The sequence below is a fragment of the Lactuca sativa genome, chromosome 3 (assembly GCF_002870075.4).
Source record: "Lactuca sativa cultivar Salinas chromosome 3, Lsat_Salinas_v11, whole genome shotgun sequence".
NCBI classification, from domain to species: domain Eukaryota; kingdom Viridiplantae; phylum Streptophyta; class Magnoliopsida; order Asterales; family Asteraceae; genus Lactuca; species Lactuca sativa.
The window spans coordinates 83,900,194-83,919,079 of NC_056625.2; the positions used below are offsets into that span (position 1 = coordinate 83,900,194).

Genomic DNA, 18,886 nt, shown 5'->3' on the forward strand with positions numbered 1-18,886 from the left:
GAGTTCAAAAAAGAATGGGGGCATATATGGCTTTGTTCGATTCATTGGGGTAGTTGATCCTAGAAGCTTCGAGGAAGTGATTAATGGCACATTATTCCTTGGCAGTAAATTGATGGTCAATATCTCTAGATTTCCAAGGTGGGAGATTGAGGCAAGGAATCCCAGCTCGGGCGGTGGGAACCCCTCTTGTAGATACGTTGTCGACGTAAGGCTAAGAGATAAGAGAACCTTTGCAGAAGTGGTGGCTCCGGCGGCACATCCAAATCGTCAAAATTCCTACGGTTAACCACTACCCCCTTCGCCGTCTTTAATGCATCTGAACCCAGTTCCTTCTATGGTGGGATGGTTACGTAAGTGCACTCTAATTGGCGAATCCCTAACCATAAATAATATATGTCAACTTCCCTCGCTCCTGAGTATGTACAATGACGTCGATATAGACATCAAATACATTTGGAGCCTCAAGGTTGCGCTCCACTTCGCTACCTCAATTACAGCCCGAGGTTTTTTGGAAAATAAAGACAAATGGAAATAGTTCTTTGTTTGGCTTAAATCAGGGGAAACAACAGAACCGGAGTGTGATAGGGTTGCATGGGTCAAAATCTTTGGCCTTCCCTTAAAACTTTGGGGAGAAGAAAACTGCGCGGCTATTGTTCAGAAATACAGAAGGATCATCTCGCCCTTTGATGAGATTCCTTCACGTGACGATTATTCTTGTGTAAAAATTGGGGTTCTAACCAAAGAAAAAAGATTGATAAACGATGTAGTAAGCATAATTTCCCAAGGAGTTATTAGCAATATCTCAATTGTTGAAGTGGTGAACGATTGATTCCCACTTAAGTTCGAACAGCACTGTGAGTCTTACAACCAAGACGAAGATGTACAAGACTCTAGAGATGATGAGGATGACGAGGTTGATGGCGTGTCAGACACCTGGATGAATAACACTGATGATACAGAACTTGAGGATGGTGAAATCATTCTAGAAGGGAAGGATGTTGTGATCAGAACAACGAACTGGGCCCTGGCCAGTGACAGCTCCGGCGGAATACCAAGCGACATGGAGGTTCTGGGGAACAAAACATCGGAGAAAGAAACGATGCATGGGGAATACAATTTGCAGGAAAAAAAAATACTAATGTAATTAATTTTAATGGGGATAACTCAAAAGTTGATGTGGGGACCCACCTGGGGACTAATCTGGTGTCTGATCCATCTAATAGTTCCAGGCCTCAAGCTAATAACGAGCTTATCGAATCCCTTGTGGCAAATGGTTGTTTTGGGCCGTTCCCATTCTGGTATGGTCATCACGACATCTTCTATGGTCTTATATGGCCATTAAACACAAATGTGAACACCATCCCATAGTGTAGTGGTAGAACATTTTCGTGGTCATATGTGGTGAGGAGCACAGATCACCACACCCAATCAGCTTCATTCTCTCTCTACCTTTTTCCATCTCTCTCTACAATTTAATTAATTAAAAAATATATATTTTTTATTTTAATAATCAAAAAATAAGAGGGATATAGTGGTGAGTATCCCAACCTTTTAGTGGTAGCTAGTGGTGATGATGTGGCACCCACTATAAATGGTAGGAATAACCGATGGCGATTCAATTTTTCTGCAACAAAAGATGGTTCAAGGGGAAAAAGTGACTTAAACAGGAAAAGATGTCGTGAGATCTCCCCTCCAAGGAACCAGGCATCCCAAAATTTCATCTTTTCTGCGCAGATTTCTGCCCCTACCCCCACAATGTCGGTGGCTGTCGGTTCGGATCTTACCCCCATTGATCTAAATGTTGCAGATAATTCGACGCCACAGGAGGATACAAGCAGTGATTGCATCTCTCATTCTAAGGAGAAGGACCTAACTGTTGAAATTGGGCAAAAACTGGGCTTCGATAGAAGTGCAGAGGATCCGATCCTCAATGAAATCATGGCCGAGTCTGGAGGAGGTTTGGGCTTACAATGAATTGCATCACTTTAAATGTGCGAGGTTTGGGGGAAGACCACAAGGTGAATTGGATTCTACGACTCAAGAATAGGCACAAAATCTCGTTCTTTGGGATTCAACAGACCCAAATGTCAAATGCAGAGGACATCAACGTTGCTTGGTGTTGGGGATCCAACGAGTTTGAGCATGATGGAGTAAATACGGTTGGAAGATCGGGAGGCCTACTCAGTATTTGGGATAAGAAGCTCTTTTCGGTTTTTGACATTATCAAAACTCGATACTTTATTATTGTTTCGGGAAATTGGTCTGGCATTTCATCCCCGGTCAATTTTGATAATATTTATGGTCCTCAGCAAGTCTCTGACAAAGCTAAATTGTGGGATGACTTGCTTACAATTAAAGATAACAAAGCTAGAGCTTGGGTTTTCTTAGGTAATTTCAATGCAGTGCGGAGGCCAGACGAAAGAATGTACTCTCAATTCTGTTCAATCACGACAGTGGGATTCAATAATTTCATTGCTGAGGCAGGTCTCATTGACTTAAAAATGGGAGGTTATAAATTTACGTACTCTTGTACAAGGGAACTGAAACTTAGCAAATTGGACCGATTTCTCTGTTGCTTAAACAAACTTCATTTTCCCCTCCTTATCTGTGACGGATTTAGATAAGGAATTACCCGATCATTCTCCGGTCCTTCTCTCATCAGCGGTGATGGATTTCGGTCCATCTCCGTTCAGATTTTCTAACTCTTGGATGATTATCTCAGCTTGTGCCAATTTCAAGGGGTATGGGTGTTCAGACTCATTTTTCGCTACCAAACTCAGGTACTTGAAAAAGGCAATTAAAGACTGGAGTAGGAAAGAGTTTGGGAAAGAACAGCAGAATCTTAATCAAATTAAAAACAGAGTGAAGGAACTTGACACTTTTGCTGAGACTAGACCATTAACTGAGGCTGAATTTGGAGAGCGGAGAGAAGGATTCTAAAAGATCGGGGACATGGAAAGGGCATTGTTCACTGATTTAAAGCAGAAAGCTCGAATTAGATGGGCTGTGGATGGGGACAAAAACACAAAGTTTTTCCGTACTTATGTTAACAATAAAAACAGGAAAAATCAAATTACATGATTGATGACTGATAGGCGTTGGTCTACCAACCCGGAGGAAATAAAAGTGGAGGCCCTTCGTTTCTTTAGTTCTAAATTTCATGAGAGGCATACTTCCTGCTCCAGGCTTACAAGCAATCGGTTTTCGTGATTATCTCATACTGAAGCGCAATCCCTAGAGTCTCCATTTTCCCATGAAGAAATCAAAGCAGCTGCGTGGGCCTGTGGCAGCGACAAAGCCCCAGGACCTGATGGCTTTTCCTTTAAATTCATTAAGTCCCATTGGAGCCTCCTTGGGGCAGATATAATTAATTATGTGAAACACTTTGAACATGTGGGTACTATATCTCCAGGGTGCAATAGCTCCTTTATTTCTTTGGTCCCAAAAATTAAGGATCCTCTAAAGATGAACGATTATAGACCCATAAGTTTGATTGGATGCCTCTATAAGATAATTGCTAAACTCTTAGAGACAAGGTTAAAGAAAGCAGTAGGATCTGTTATTGGAGAGGCTCAGTCGCCATATGTTGCTGGGAGCAACATCCTTGATGGGCCTCTCATTGCTAATGAGGTGTGTTCATGCGCAAAGAAATCGAAGAGGCAAATTCTGCTTTTCAAAGTAGACTTTGATAAAGCTTTCGACTCTATAAATTGGAAATACATTGACTCGATGCTAGACCAAATGGGCTTTGGAGCGAAGTGGCGATCATGGATTCAGAGTTGCTTGTCTTCTTCTAAAGCCTCAGTTTTGATCAATGGGAGTCCCACAGAAGAGTTCAACATCACGAAAGGTGTAAGGCAAGGCCACCCTCTATCGCCATTTCTCTTCATTATTGCTATGGAAGGCCTGAATGTGGTACTCAGTAATATCAATAGCGAGCATAGCGACCGTTATTGCGTTTTGCGAGGCGAGGCGTTCAAGGGTCACTATGGGCTCAAAAGCGACTTCATAGCGATGTTCTTGATTTTTTTTTAATTATAAATACGGTATCTACAGACCTGTTTTAGGGTTTTTTTTAGTTGACTAAGTCAAAGAAGGTTCATACGCTCTTCTCTCGACCTAACCTCCCTTCCGCTTCTTCAACTATTGTCAGCTCCTTCCCTTCTTCCTTCGATTTCTCTTGCAATCGAAGATTAGTAGTCTTTTTTGGTAGTATGCATGTTTTAGAACTTATTTGAGTTAATAGTCTTGGGGTTTTTAGCTTATTTATTAGTTATAATTGCGAATTAGGTGAAAGTAAAAAGTAGTATAATTTTTTTAATAGGTATTCTCTAAAATTGAAATAGTCGTCGCTATTTCATCGCTATCGCGACATAGCTTATAGGTAGGTTGTCGCTATGACCTCGCTATCGCCATCGATAACACCGGTGGTGCTGAAGGAAGCATGCGATCATGGCATCTTCAAAGGTGTGAATTTCCAGGGAAATGACCCATGTATATCGCATCTCTTTTATGCAGATGACGCGCTCTTCCTTGGTGAGTGGTCTAAGGCGAATATAAATGACCTGGCTCGCATCCTTAGATGCTTCTATGCTTCTTTAGGGCTCAAGGTAAATTTCTGTAAATCTCAGGTTTTTGGCATTGCTGCTTCGCAGCAACAAGTGAATAGATGGGCACGTCTTCTTGGGTGTGAGCTATCTTCCCTCCCATTCATATACTTAGGGGTGTCGGTGGGAGCTAACATGAAGTTAAAGAAACATTGGCGTCCAATCCTTAACAGATTTAACTCCAAGTTATCTGAATGGAAAGCTAGAAACCTGTCTTTTGGAGAGAGAGACTTACCCTTATCAAGTCGGTGTTGTCACATTTACCTTCATGTTATTTTTCACTTTTTGTTGCTCCAGGTGCAATCCTTAATGAACTGGAGAGGATTAGACATCGCTTCTTATGGGGTGGCTCGAAGGACTTGAGAAAGATTTGTTGGGTGGGCTGGGATAAGGTTGTTGCTGCAAAGGAAAAAAGATGGTTTAGATGTTGGCTCCATAAAAGCATTCAACATAGCCTTATTTTGTAAATTGTGGTGGCGGATAAAAACTGAACCAAACTCATTCTGGGCCAAGGTGATTCATGTTATTCACGGGCTTGACAACAAACCAGACGACTTCCTCGCCAAGAGATCGAGACCAGACCAGGTGTTTGGTGCTCCATTGCCAAGGTAAAACTCGACCTGGTCAAGCGCAACATCCCTTTAAACAGAGTCATTAGAAGGGGGGTTAGCCCAAGTGAGGCTTTTGGGTGTCTGATTTGGCTAATGGAGGGCGCTATATAGCATGAGGCAGACGATTGATAATTCCATATCCATTACTCCCGTGGATCCTTTCCAGTAGACTAAAATCGTTCCCCTGAAAGTAACATGTTTTGCTTGGCGTGCAGAAGTAGATCGGATCCCCTCGACAGTCAATCTTCTTCGAAGAGGAATTTCCAGCATGGATAAGTATTGTAGCTACTGTGGAGGTGTGGAGGAGACTACAGACCACTTATTGTGTGGGTGTCGTGCAGCATGTACTCTAACGGATTTAGTGTTTAGATGGTATGGAATTCAACACTCAAACTTCTCGTATACTTCTGAAGTTCTAGAATTTGTGTACAACTGGGGAAGTTGCCTAAACAGAAGGAGGATGCTAATCGGAATTTGCTATGGTATGCTTTGGTGTATATGGAGAGCTCGTAATGACAGGGTGTTCAACAACATAAAAACAAATCCTGAAAGAGTGGTGAATATCATTAAATCCACTGTGTATTTATGGTTTAAACATAGGAGAAGAAAAGGTGTATGTAATTGGTTTGATTGGATTGTTAGCCCTTTCTCTTGCATTTGAAAGACCTATTTTGTTTCTTTTCTTTTCCACTCTTGTAATCTTTTGTTGGGTTGTTGCCTAGTGCCTTGTTAGGTCGCTCTCTCTTTTTAGTTTTATTTAATATATTTGACGGTTCTAAAAAAAATTAATGTTTTATTAATCTATGTTTTTTTTTTGTTTGTGGACAATAATTTTTGGGACGAATGGATATATATATATATATATATATATATATATATATATATATATATATATATATATATATATATATATATATTGTAACATCCCGAAATAGCAAGAGTAGAGTTGAAGGGCTAAAAGTGTTATTTGAGGAAAGAGTGACTCGGCGAGTCCATGGATGGACTCGGCGAGTCGATGAGATGAACGCGGCGAGTAGGCGCTGAGTGGAGAAAACCCTAATTCTCGGGGTTGAGCCCTATTTAAAGAACATTATATCCTTCCCCCAGCCTCTTTATTCCCCTTTGAAGTCCAGAAACCCTAGAAAGTGCGATTGAAGGAGACTGGAGTGTAATTGGAGCATTGGAGGAGTTTGTTGAAGGAATTTTGTGTGATTGAAGGCTTGGGGCAAGGGGCTTTGCTTGGATTCGAATTTCATTGCAGTTGGGGCGTCCATTGGAGGTAATATCTCGTTCTTGGACTGATTGTATGTTGTTTCTTCATTTTGGGGTTTGTGGGATCTTTTCTATGGATGTAAATGGAAGTCTAGAGGTTAGATCTGAGGTTGCTACCTCAGATCTGGAATGGAGGAGAATCAGAGAGCATGAAAGTCCCTGTGTTGGAGTGTTTAGTGAAGCTTGCATGTCCCAAACCCTAGTTATAAGTGAATAAGGCCTAGATCTCTTTGGATTCACGTAAAGTTTGCCACTTTACGTGATGGATGAGTTGTATGAGGCTAGATCTATGTTTTGGATCATTTGCATGGCCTGGAATGCTTCTGAATGGATTCAGATCGGTGGTACTCGGCGAGTCACATGGGTGAACTCGACGAGTTGGAAAAACAACTCGGCGAGTCGGATGAAGATAGCCTAGAACTCGGCGAGTTGTATGAACAACTCGGCGAGTAGGTTGATGATAGCATTAGACTCGGCGAGTCTGTTCTTGGACTCGGCGAGTCTTGTCGAAGAGTTCCGATATTCTCTGGTTGAGTCGAGAATCGGTGAGTCAAGGGATGACTCGGTGAGTTGTGTGCGAGTGGACTCTGAGTTGTTGGACTCGGCGAGTCTCGGGGTGACTCGGTGAGTTAGGTCGCGGATTGAGAGAAGTTCTGAGTATGGGAACACAGCGAGTCATAGGGTTGACTCGGCGAGTAGGGTCAGTCAGGGGTTGACTTTGACCTTGTCTTTGACCAAGGGTGGATCAGTGGTTTCCAGGGGTATTCTTGTAATTGTTGATTATTGTTTTGAGTTCAGTGCATTGGTGGTTGACCAGTGGTGGAGATCGTATCAGTGATCGGAGTAGCTTGGATTATCTGTTCAGTCGGCAGTTTCGAGGTGAGTTATCCTCACTATATCAACGGGGTCTAAGGCACCAAGGCCGGCCCTTATCGGATTGAGATCCAGGTAGTTGTTGCTATGTTATTGTTATGTTGTTGTGCTATGATATGTTTGCATCCTGTGAGTTAGGATGGTGTATGTTAGAGGCCTGATTGAGATCAGTATAATGAGAGATAGGGAGGCGCCATGCTAGTGACCTGTTAGGTCAGTATCCTGGTTAGGATGATTATATGTTATGTGATCTGTTAGATCTGCTTGAGGTCTGTGATTTGCTCTATGATTATATGTATGTATGTGCACATGGATGTTTGGACTGGAGTTGGGTTGAGGCGGGTCCTGCTATGTGCAGTAGGCCAAGATACCCAGGGTGGATCGGTTGTCCTGTAGGCCCAGCGAGCGGTCCAGATAGGTTGTAGGTCCCGATACGGGCGGACCAGACGTGCCGAAGGCTCGGAGAGTGGACCAGACAGACTTAAGGCCCGGTGCGGGCGGACCAGTCATACTATAGACCCAGAGAATGGACCAGGGAGATTGAAGGCCCGGGAACGGGCGGACCAATTACACTGCAGACTCGATGTATGCGGATAGACTCAGAGGGTGGACCAGGTGGACTGTTGGCCGGTGCGGCGGACCAGTCACACAGTAGACCCGGAGAGCATGGTTGTTCTGTGATCGGATATGTTATGGCATGTTATGCGTGTATGGTATTGCGGTTGGTATTTTGGGGATATCTCACTAAGCTTTCGGGCTTACAGTTGTGGTTTCATGTTTTTCAGGTTCTTCAGGAGATCGTGGCAAGGCGAAGGCGTGATCGTACCGCTCCTCATGATTTCGTGGTGTTATGATTCTGGGAATACGATAAATGTTTTGTATTGAAAACCTTTTTGTAAAGATTTTATGGAATCGAGATGTTTTTGAAAAATTTAAAATTGGTTGTATTTTTCGGCTGTTACAAGTTGGTATCAAAGCCTTGGTTTGAGTGAATTGGAGAAACACTCGTGTGACTCCAGTCTCAAATCGAGGAGAGTTTTCAAAAGAGTATTTAAAAATGGTTTTCAAAATGAGTAAAGGAGGACGTGGAGGTACGATCATCCGGAGCCAGTAAGTAACCCCAAAATACCATGCATGTTATTTGTTTTTGAGCTTTGATAGAACAGCATGCTAGTGATAGGCTAGGGATCTTCAGGATTTCATGCTATGTTGCCTGATTTGTGATGCCTGTAGCCTAGGGTCCCTTATGGGAGATTCTCAGTGTTCTTCTAGTAGTGAGGGTTGATCGTTGTTATGCATGTTCTCTAGGGTATTGTGGTAGTACTTCATGCAAATATGGGTAGGTGTGGAAGGTAGTATGGGCCCATACTACTGAAAGCACAGGACCCATACGCGTATCAGGGAAACCATGATCTCTAGGGTGGGTTGAGAGAGAGTTGGATCCCAGGGTGTGGGAAGAGTTTGAGATTTTGTGTGGTGTTTCTTTTCAGTATGGAGATTCCGAGGCATGATGAGAGTGGATCCGGGTCAGGATCGGGAGCTGGAGAGAGAGTTTCGGGCGAATCGGTGCCGCCCGAGGTTATCGGACAGATGAGCACGAGCGAGTTGGATGCGAGGATTCGTGAGATCCTGCGTGACGAGATTGCTGAGTTGTTCCGGGCTGAGTTGCCAGAGCTGTTTGGGTCGATTAAGACCGCCATGGTTGAGTATTTTGATGAGCGCTATACGGCTCTCACCGAGACGGCTGCCGCGACGGCTACAGCAGTTGTAGCAGCGGCAGGGGGAGGAGCTAGTCGGGGTTTTTAGTATTGGGACTTCGATAAGACAAAGCCTCCCACATTCGACGGAGTTCAGGACCCGATTGTTGCTATGAGGTGGTTGTCAGACGTGGAGGGGTGTTTCTTCATGTGTTCATGCCCTGCTGATCATAGGGTGAGGTGTGCTCTGAACCTGTTGAGGCTCGGGGCGAAGGATTGGTGGAGATTGACCACGGGGTCATATTCGGATGCGCAGAAGGCTGCGGTTTCGTGGGATCAGTTCAGAGAAATGTTCAGTACTCGTTATGTTCCGCAAGTTGAAAGGGAAAGATTGGCTCAGGAGTTCCTTGAACTGAAGCAGGATTCAGAGTCGGTGACTGAGATCACCAGGATGTTCACTGAGAGGGCGATGTTTTGCCTAGAGTTCGCTTCGGAGCAGGCCCAGATGTCCCGATATCTGAGCATGCTCAAGAGGGACATCAGACAGTTTGTGTCTGCGCAGAGGTGCGAGACCTTGTTGGAGTTGCAGGAGGCCGCTAGGCGGCGTGAGTTAGAGATTGAGTTGCAGATGCGTGAGTTGAGGCAGGCTCCGGTGCAGTCGCAGCCGGCGCCAAAATGGTCCAAGACCGTTGATGTTAGAGTGGGGGATTTGAGTGGCCACACTTCTGGGAAGTGTGGGAAGGGTCACACCAGGGTTTGTAGGACCGGTGGTGCATGCCGCAAGTGCGGAAGGGATGGGCACTATGCGAGGGATTGTCGGCAGTCAGCACCAGTTCGGGATTTGAGGATCTGCTATCATTGTCATCAGGTTGGACATTTGAGGGCCAACTGTCCACAGTTTGCTGCAGGATCGGTGCAGGCTCCAGCACCGGCCACTTTGAGGATCACAGGTGGAGGTCAGGGTGGAGCAGAGCCCCCGAGGACTCAGGGTCGTGCTTATCAGCTTGCGGCAGAGGAGGTCAGGGCAGTACCGGATGCAGCTGCGGGTATGTTTCTTTCTTGATATCTTGTTATCTTGTGATTATTGTGGTGTAATGTTCATGAGCTGGTATTTTGTTTGGTTTTCTTTGTGATATTCGTCGTTTTGCCGGTTGGAGTTTTTGGTTTTGATTTGGGTTTCGGGTTTTCGATTTGGTATCCGTTGTTCCCTGAGGGTTTGGTATGGTTATAGTTTGGTGATTGTGCTGTTATTGGTTATAGTTCGTAAGGGTTATTAGTGGAGATGCGGCATTGGGTTATATGTCGGGTAGCATCTTCATTCGTGGAAAGGATAATTGGAGATCGGATTCTTTTTGAGCGGATTGATCAGGGAGGAGATGTGTTTTGCTAAGGGTTGTTTATGCTTGTGGGAAGCAATTCGTGTGTAAGTGGTCTCTTTGTGTAGGGTTGTTCTGGAAGATCGTTGATGGCGACTGGCGGTTGTTAGTCAGTGCTATAAGTGGGGGAGAATTGGAGAATTCTCCGGGAGATCGGTGAGTATTTGAGGGTGCTTAGTTGTTGGGTTACAACAGTGTTCTGTCAGCCCAGAGTATAGGCCGATAGGAGCGAATGTCAGGCATGCGGGGCGAGCGACAGACCTAGGGCATTTGATTGTGGAGGCCTGGGAGCAGGCCGGGATCGAGTATGTTGATGGAGTCAGAGTTCGGAACCCCTAGAGGGCTAGAACGGTATGCATGGGAGGATTTCCGGAGGTGATAACCCGGAATGTCGGATGCTAGTTGAGCGGTCCGGATAGACTGAAGGCCGGCAGGAGTACCAGTCAGGCCGAAGGCTCGGAGAACGGTCCAGCCAAACTGAAGGCACTGAGAGCGGTCCAGATTGGCTGAAGGTTCTGAGGGTGGCCCAGATGGGCTGAAGGCCTGGTGAGGCGGTCCAGTCATGCTGAAGACTCTGTAGGCATTGTTGGATCTGTTGAGGATATGGTTTGGGGTATGTCGCAGTGTGTTTGCATTAGAAGGTGTGGCCCCGGGTTGTGATTTTGATGAGTTGAGAGAGTGCATGGGCTTGAGAGCCCCTGCGATGAGAGCCAGAGTATGTGGATAGCGGATACACAAAAAGGGTGGTGTCGCATTCGGCGAGCACCGTGGCTCTTGTTGGAGTGACAATGTGGCCAAGTGGATTCCTTGGAAAAGGAAGAGAGAAAGGTGTATAACCCCGAGAGGGAGTGCAAGTTCACGGAAGTGAAAACTGCAGAGCAGAGTTATGATTAGAGTATTTCGAGTATGGTTTTGGGCATCGTGGTTGCGGAAGTGGAATAGAAGCTCATCCGGTTTGGGATGTCTGCTGAGATTGCGGAAGGAATTCCGCAGGTGTAGGGCCAAGAGGCTTGGAAAGGATGCAGGGGGGAGAGTCCTGGACTCTCAGTGTGATTCTGTTCAGGGTATTGGGCATGTATTAGTGGTTCATCCTGGGGGATGTTTGAGGGTGTCATCAGTGTATCGAGTTTTCCCAACCTGAGGGTGCTGGAGCTAGTTCAGCATGTGTATGTGATTGTAAGAGGAGGACTCGTGGGAGTTGCTCTGAGATAGAGAATGGGTTTTTCCGTTGTCACGAAATGGATAGAGTGGAATTCAGATCGGGGATCCGATGGTTCATGGTTATCTAGCCTTTATGAGTCGAGTGATGGTTGTGATTTGGAGCAGTGTTGCATTATGGGTAGTACTCAGGGGTTAAGTGAAGTTATCAGAGGGTGAATCTGGTGCCCTATTTGAAACGGTGGTCAGGACACCGTGAGGAAAGGAAAGTGTGTTCGAGTTTCGTTTGGGTATGCCTTGAGGGACTTGGTCTGGTTGAGGCCAGGTGGCGCATTGCGGGAGTATCTTTGGAGTTGAGCTGCTATAGGCTTCGAGGGCGAAGCCTAATATATGTGGGGGAGAATTGTAACATCCCGAAATAGCAAGAGTAGAGTTGAAGGGCTAAAAGTGTTATTTGAGGAAAGAGTGACTCGGCGAGTCCATGGATGGACTCGGCGAGTAGAGTCGCGAATTGGTCGCGTGTTAAGTAGCCGACTCAGCGAGTCGATGAGATGAACTCGGCGAGTAGGCGCTGAGTGGAGAAAACCCTAATTCTCGGGGTTGAGCCCTATTTAAAGAACATTATATCCTTCCCCCAGCCTCTTTATTCCCCTTTGAAGTCCAGAAACCCTAGAAAGTGCGATTGAAGGAGATTGGAGTGTAATTGGAGCATTGGAGGAGTTTGTTGAAGGAATTTTGTGTGATTGAAGGTTTGGGGCAAGGGGCTTTGCTTGGATTCGAATTTCATTGCAGTTGGGGCGTCCATTGGAGGTAATATCTCGTTCTTGGACTAATTGTATGTTGTTTCTTCATTTTGGGGTTTGTGGGATCTTGTCTATGGATGTAAATGGAAGTCTAGAGGTTAGATCTGAGGTTGCTACCTCATATCTGGAATGGAGGAGAATCAGAGAGCATGAAAGTCCCTGTGTTGGAGTGTTTAGTGAAGCTTGCATGTCCCAAACCCTAGTTATAAGTGAATAAGGCCTAGATCTCTTTGGATTCACGTAAAGTTTGCCACTTTACGTGATGGATGAGTTGTATGAGGCTAGATCTATGTTTTGGATCATTTGCATGGCCTGGAATGCTTCTGAATGGACTCAGATCGGTGGTACTCGGCGAGTCACATGGGTGAACTCGACGAGTTGCTTGAAGATGAGCTGGGACTCGACGAGTTGGAAGAACAACTCGGCGAGTCGGATGAAGATAGCCTAGAACTCGGCGAGTTGTATGAACAACTCGGCGAGTAGGTTGATGATAGCCTTAGACTCGGCGAGTCTGTTCTTGGACTCGGCGAGTCTTGTCGAAGAGTTACGATATTCTCTGGTTGAGTCGAGAATCGGTGAGTCAAGGGATGACTCGGTGAGTTGTGTGCGAGTGGACTCTGAGTTGTTGGACTCGGCGAGTCTCGGGGTGACTCGGCGAGTTAGGTCGCGGATTGAGAGAAGTTCTGAGTATGGGAACTCGGCGAGTCATAGGGTTAACTCGGCGAGTCATAGGGTTGACTCGGCGAGTAGGGTCAGTCAGGGGTTGACTTTGACCTTGTCTTTGACCAAGGGTGGATCAGTGGTTTCCAGGGGTATTCTTGTAATTGTTGATTATTGTTTTGAGTTCAGTGCATTGGTGGTTGACCAGTGGTGGAGATCGTATCAGTGATCGGAGTAGCTTGGATTATCTGTTCAGTCGGCAGTTTCGAGGTGAGTTATCCTCACTATATCAACGGGGTCTAAGGCACCATGGCCGACCCTTATCGGATTGAGATCCGGGTAGTTGTTGCTATGTTATTGTTATGTTGTTGTGCTATGATATGTTTGCATCCTGTGAGTTAGGATGGTGTATGTTAGAGGCCTGATTGAGATCAGTATAATGAGAGATAGGGAGGCGCCATGCTAGTGACCTGTTAGGTCAGTATCCTGGTTAGGATGATTATATGTTATGTGATCTGTTAGATCTGCTTGAGGTCTGTGATTTGCTCTATGATTATATGTATGTATGTGCACATGGATGTTTGGACTGGAGTTGGGTTGAGGCGGGTCCTGCTGTGTGCAGTAGGCCAAGATACCCAGGGCGGACCGGTTGTCCCGTAGGCCCAGCGAGCGGTCCGGATAGGCTGTAGGTCCCGATAGGGGTGGACCAGACATGCCGAAGGCTCGGAGAGTAGACCAGACAGACTGAAGGCCCGGTGCGGGCGGACCTGTCATACTGTAGACCCAGAGAGTGGACCAGGGAGATTGAAGTCCCGGGAACGGGCGGACTAATCACACTGCAGACTCGATGTATGCGGATAGACTCAGAGGGTGGACCAGGTGGACTGTTGGCCGGTGCGGCGGACCAGTCACACAGTAGACCCGGAGAGCATGACTGTTCTGTGATCGGATATGTTATGACATGTTATGCGTGTATGGTATTGCGGTTGGTATTTTGGGGATATCTCACTAAGCTTTCGGGCTTACAGTTGTGGTTTCATGTTTTTCAGGTTCTTCAGGAGATCGTGGCAAGGCAAAGGCGTGATCGTACCGCTCCTCATGATTTCGTGGTGTTATGATTCTGGGAATATGATAAATGTTTTGTATTGAAAACCTTTTTGTAAAGATTTTATGGAATCGAGATGTTTTTGAAAAATTTAAAATTGGTTGTATTTTTCGGCTGTTATATATATATATATATATATATATATATAAAATAAAATTAATTAAAAAATAAATTAATAAAGACTGTTTTTAAGTTACCACAACAAAAACAAACAAGGACTTTCATTTTTGACAATATCCACATGTTCCATTCCTTTCGTCGATTCCCACAATCATGTTGTTCTCCTCATCGATTTTCATAGCTCGCTGCCTGCTTTTCATTCCCTATGCCCCATATATCCACAGCCCTCCGTCTTCCTTCCACTTGCGTCAATTTCCAAGTGCAGAAACGACAACCAAATTCGATTTGAATCTATCTGAAATCGCTACCAAATCAAATCATTTGAGTCCATCCTTAAATTTTACAATTTAAAAGAGACTGCTGATTTTTCAATAATGAATTCATTGTTGCACATGGTTCTTTTAAGAAAAGATTAATGCATATTAACTGTTTGATGAAATGCCTAGCTTTTTTTTTTTCTTTTTTAATTAAAGCCATAAGACTAATCGAAAACAACTACTAATATTTATAGGAAATAACTACCTTAGCTTCCAAGCATGCTAGGAATAGAATGGTGAGTTCAAAATGTTCCAGGGCTGGGTTATTAGTTATTATAAGATACAGAAGATGTAATTGAATAAGTATAACTACAACATTCTTAAAATTGTCTCTCGTGTTGAGAACACATAAAATGAATAAGTAACACTCAAACCACATAAACTGAATATAAAATCACAGCAAGCGAAAGCAGCAGAGTGCAGCATCGGTATTATAAATATAAAGACATACAATAGTTAAACATTCTTGCTTTTATTTTTTCTTTTTTTCTTTTCAGTAATACAACACAGTGCTTTTATGTTAGTGTTAAAATTCTTATGAATTCTTCAACATGTAACTGAAAACTTCTTCATATATTTTGTAAAACTCTATACATATTTGTATTTGAGTTTATAGTTATTTGACATAAATTGTATAATATTTTTTTGTATTGTATACAATTAGGTTACCAATGTTATTTTGCTACTTTTTACATGTATTGACATTCCAAGTGATGGAAAAAGTGCTAATTTCACCTGAAAATAAAACTTATGAAAACCCGCTGCAAAACTACAGATGAAACTTTTGTAGCCAAATTTCTAGAAGGATTGCAATTTTCATTGACTTATTAGTTTATCTACTACATAATGATATAAGAAATCATATCCAGAGACCGGAGTATCATAACAAGTAGGCATTTAAGTGAAGATATAAGAAAACATATCATTAGTATTTTTAACAATAAGGCATTTAATTGCACAAATATTATCATGGTGCATCATAGGAAACTACAAAAAATAAAGAACATTAGAAGTGCACTGTATCAGGCCTTCATCAACAGATTTGAAACTTGGAGCATGGTTGGCCTTTCTACTGGATTGGAGTTCAAACATGCTCTTGAGAGTGTAAGCACCAATGCAACTTGTTCCTCAACTTGTGAGGGAGGAGGTATCCGACTATCTCTCAGATTTGCTTGCACCAGATGATCATCAGATAATGTTGGTAAAGATGTTATGAGTTCTCCAGGATGCTTTCCCATGACCACTTCTAGTGCAACAACTCCAAAGCTATACACATCACATTTCTCTGTTGCCACCATCGTATAAGCAAGCTCTACATCCAAACAAAAATAAGATAAAAATAAAAACAGCTATATCAACCTCACATAATTGTAACATAGATACATTTATGTACATCATGAAACATAATAAGATGTAGAACAACAATCACAAGATTACGTTACCTGGCGCGATATAACCATATGTTCCAGCAATTGTAGTCCAATTGGATGAGTCTAGCTTTAAAAGCTTGGATGTCCCAAAATCAGAAATATGTGCCTCATAATCAGAATCAAGAAGGATATTGGCAATGGAAATGTCTCTATGAATTATAGGAGGTGAGCAGTCATGATGCATATAAGCCAAACCGTTAGTAATAGCCTTTATAATATTGACCCTTTTTAACCAATCCAATTCTTTTGCTAGCACGTCACTTTTTAAGATTGATCCAAGGCTGCCATTTTCAAGGTATTCATAAATCAAAATTGAGTGGCGAGCGTGGGAGCAATATCCATAAAGTTTCACTATGTTTCGATGCCTTATGTTCGTTAATGCTCGTATCTCATTATGGAATCCATTACTATCAACATTCTCAGATGATGAGTGAAGTTTCTTGACAGCTACCACATTGTTAGGCTTTAGCTCAGCTTTGTACACGGCCCCATATCCTCCAACCCCAATACAATATCCTTCATCGAAATCATTTGTTGCTTTCAAGATATCAGCATACACTATTTTTCCATCAAAACCTGTAATGGAAAAGTAATCAATACTTTCTTCTTCCAATGGTTTCTGTGGAGACTTTTTCTTTTGTTGTCGATAAGCAATGAGGCCATACGTGAATAAACCAAGTAAAACTACCCCCATAAGGGGGAGCAGAATTATGAGCATGAGCCTATAATGAAATGGATCGTTTTTCTTCTTCAAAATTTTACTTGCACAAAGTTGCAATCCTGTAGCATTTCCACACAAACCTGGATTGCCTTGTATGGACGCATTCACAAAGTTGGGGCTTTGAGGAACTGCACCTGTGAGCTCATTGTAAGACAGGTCGATATCAATTCCGCCAGGCAAATTTGTAAAAGCATTAGGAATGGAACCGGATAGCATATTGTGGGAAAGATCTAATATCTTCAAATCTTGCAAACTTTGAACTTCAGATGGTATCTCTTCTGTGAGCAAATTCCGAGATAAATCAAATTCTGTAAGATGAACTAATTTACTAATGTCGGATGGAATTTTTCCACTGAGCTTGTTATTACTAAGATTCAGGTAATGGATTTGTGCCCATTGACCAATACTTACCGGTATCGACCCATTCAATCTATTTGTGGATAGATCCAGTTCAAGGAGTTCACGGAATGATCCAAGCTCCAGAGGTATGGTGCCTGAAAGTTGGTTATTAGACAAGTATAAATTCAGCATACTTATCATCTTCCCAAATTCTTTAGGGATTTCGCCTACCAAGTTATTAAAAGAAAGATCAAGCCTTTGTAGTTGAGTTGAATTTGCAAACTCTGGTGGTATGCTACCACTAAGTTTGTTTTGGCTCACATCAAGATCATTGAGAGACTTGAAATTCCCAAGTTCAATTGGAATGGGACCCGATAAATTGTTCCCATCAAGGTACAAAGATTGTAGATTGCTCATGTTTGCTAGTGACAAAGGAATAGAACCACTAAGTTGATTGTTGCTTAGTGCAAGTTCAGTGAGAGACTTCAAATTCCCAAGTTCAAAAGGAATGAGACCAGAAAAATTATTCTTTTGTAGGAACATACACTGTAGGTCACTAAGGTTTTCTAGCGAGGAAGGAATAGAACCACTAAGTACATTTTCACTCACTTGAAAATTAGTGAGAGCCTTCAAATTCCCAAGTTCAATAGGAATCGGACCAGATAATTTATTCATATCGAGGAACAGAAAATGGAGGTTGCTCAGGTTTGCAATTGATGAAGGAATAGAACCACTAAGTGTATTGTTGCTTACCAGAAGCCTAGTGAGAGACTTCAATTTCCCAAGATCAATAGGAATTGGACCAGATAACTTATTATGAGCTAGGTTCAGACGATATAGGTTGCTCATATTTCCTATTGATGAACGAATGGAACCAGAGAGCTGATTTTGGTACAAAGAAAGGACATTTAAAGATGTCAAAGCACCCAATGATGAAGGAATTGAGCTAGATAGATTGTTTGAGTATAAGTATAGGAACTCAAGTGAGACCATGCTTCCTATTTCAGGTGGGATTTCACCAGAAAACTGATTCTGTGAAAAATCAAGATAGATAAGTTTGGAGAGGAGTCGGATTTGTGGTGGGATAGGGCCAAAGAAGCTGTTTACCCTGAGATCAAAACGTGTAAGATTTTGTAGCAAAAAGAATGATATTTCTTGAAGCGTGCCTCTTAACCCAGAAGATGTGAGATTCAACTTCTGAATGCTCCCATCAGCATTGCAAACTACTCCAAACCAAGAAGTGCATGGGACTGATGCACTAGAATTCATAGGGAGGGGCATCCATGAAGAGAGCGAGGATTTGTTTGTGATTTCAAGGCTAGCTTTCCATTTAAGAAGATTATTGGCTTCCTCCAAAGAAGCAGAAGCAAAATTTGGTATGGGCAAGAGTACTGTAATGATTAGTAGAGTTAGAGAGAAAAGTAAGAAGTTTGAAGAAGACATTATTTGCTTTGCCATGTTGTGTTTTAAAAAATGATGGTATCCTGATTTATACATGAGCTGCCCTTTCATCTTGTATATTTCATTTCCTCTTATTCGGAAAAGTAATTTATGGCAATTTCATATTTTTCCACAAGAATGTCTTTTATGTAGAAGCTAATGTCATACATTTCCACAAAGGACTTATTACACTTTGAATTGTATTCCTCGTGACAATCTAGCTATAAGAAGAAAAAGAAAAGAATGTTAGAAAAGAAATAAAAAATAATTGGTTACCAAAAAGACGTAGTATATAATGTCAATGTTGGATTTAATAGTGTAATATATATAACTTAACTGGATGATCAGTTGGACATA

General features: G+C 42.9%; 2 protein-coding genes across 2 annotated transcripts; one reads left to right on the forward strand and one right to left on the reverse strand.

Moving 5' to 3' along the window:
- Window positions 1-1,970: 1,970 nt before the first annotated feature.
- On the forward strand, window positions 1,971-2,940 carry LOC111920314 (uncharacterized). Its single transcript, XM_023915891.1, has 2 exons — window positions 1,971-2,508; window positions 2,621-2,940. The coding sequence occupies exons 1-2, from the start codon at window positions 1,971-1,973 to the stop codon at window positions 2,938-2,940; spliced, it is 858 nt and encodes a 285-aa protein (XP_023771659.1).
- A 12,561-nt stretch (window positions 2,941-15,501) lies between these two features.
- Window positions 15,502-18,626, reverse strand: LOC111920343 (probable leucine-rich repeat receptor-like protein kinase At1g35710). The gene is made up of 2 exons (XM_023915915.3): window positions 16,042-18,626; window positions 15,502-15,911 (listed from the first exon to the last, which is right to left on the reverse strand). The coding sequence occupies exons 1-2, from the start codon at window positions 18,599-18,601 to the stop codon at window positions 15,622-15,624; spliced, it is 2,850 nt and encodes a 949-aa protein (XP_023771683.2). The 5' UTR covers window positions 18,602-18,626; the 3' UTR covers window positions 15,502-15,621.
- Window positions 18,627-18,886: the final 260 nt, after the last annotated feature.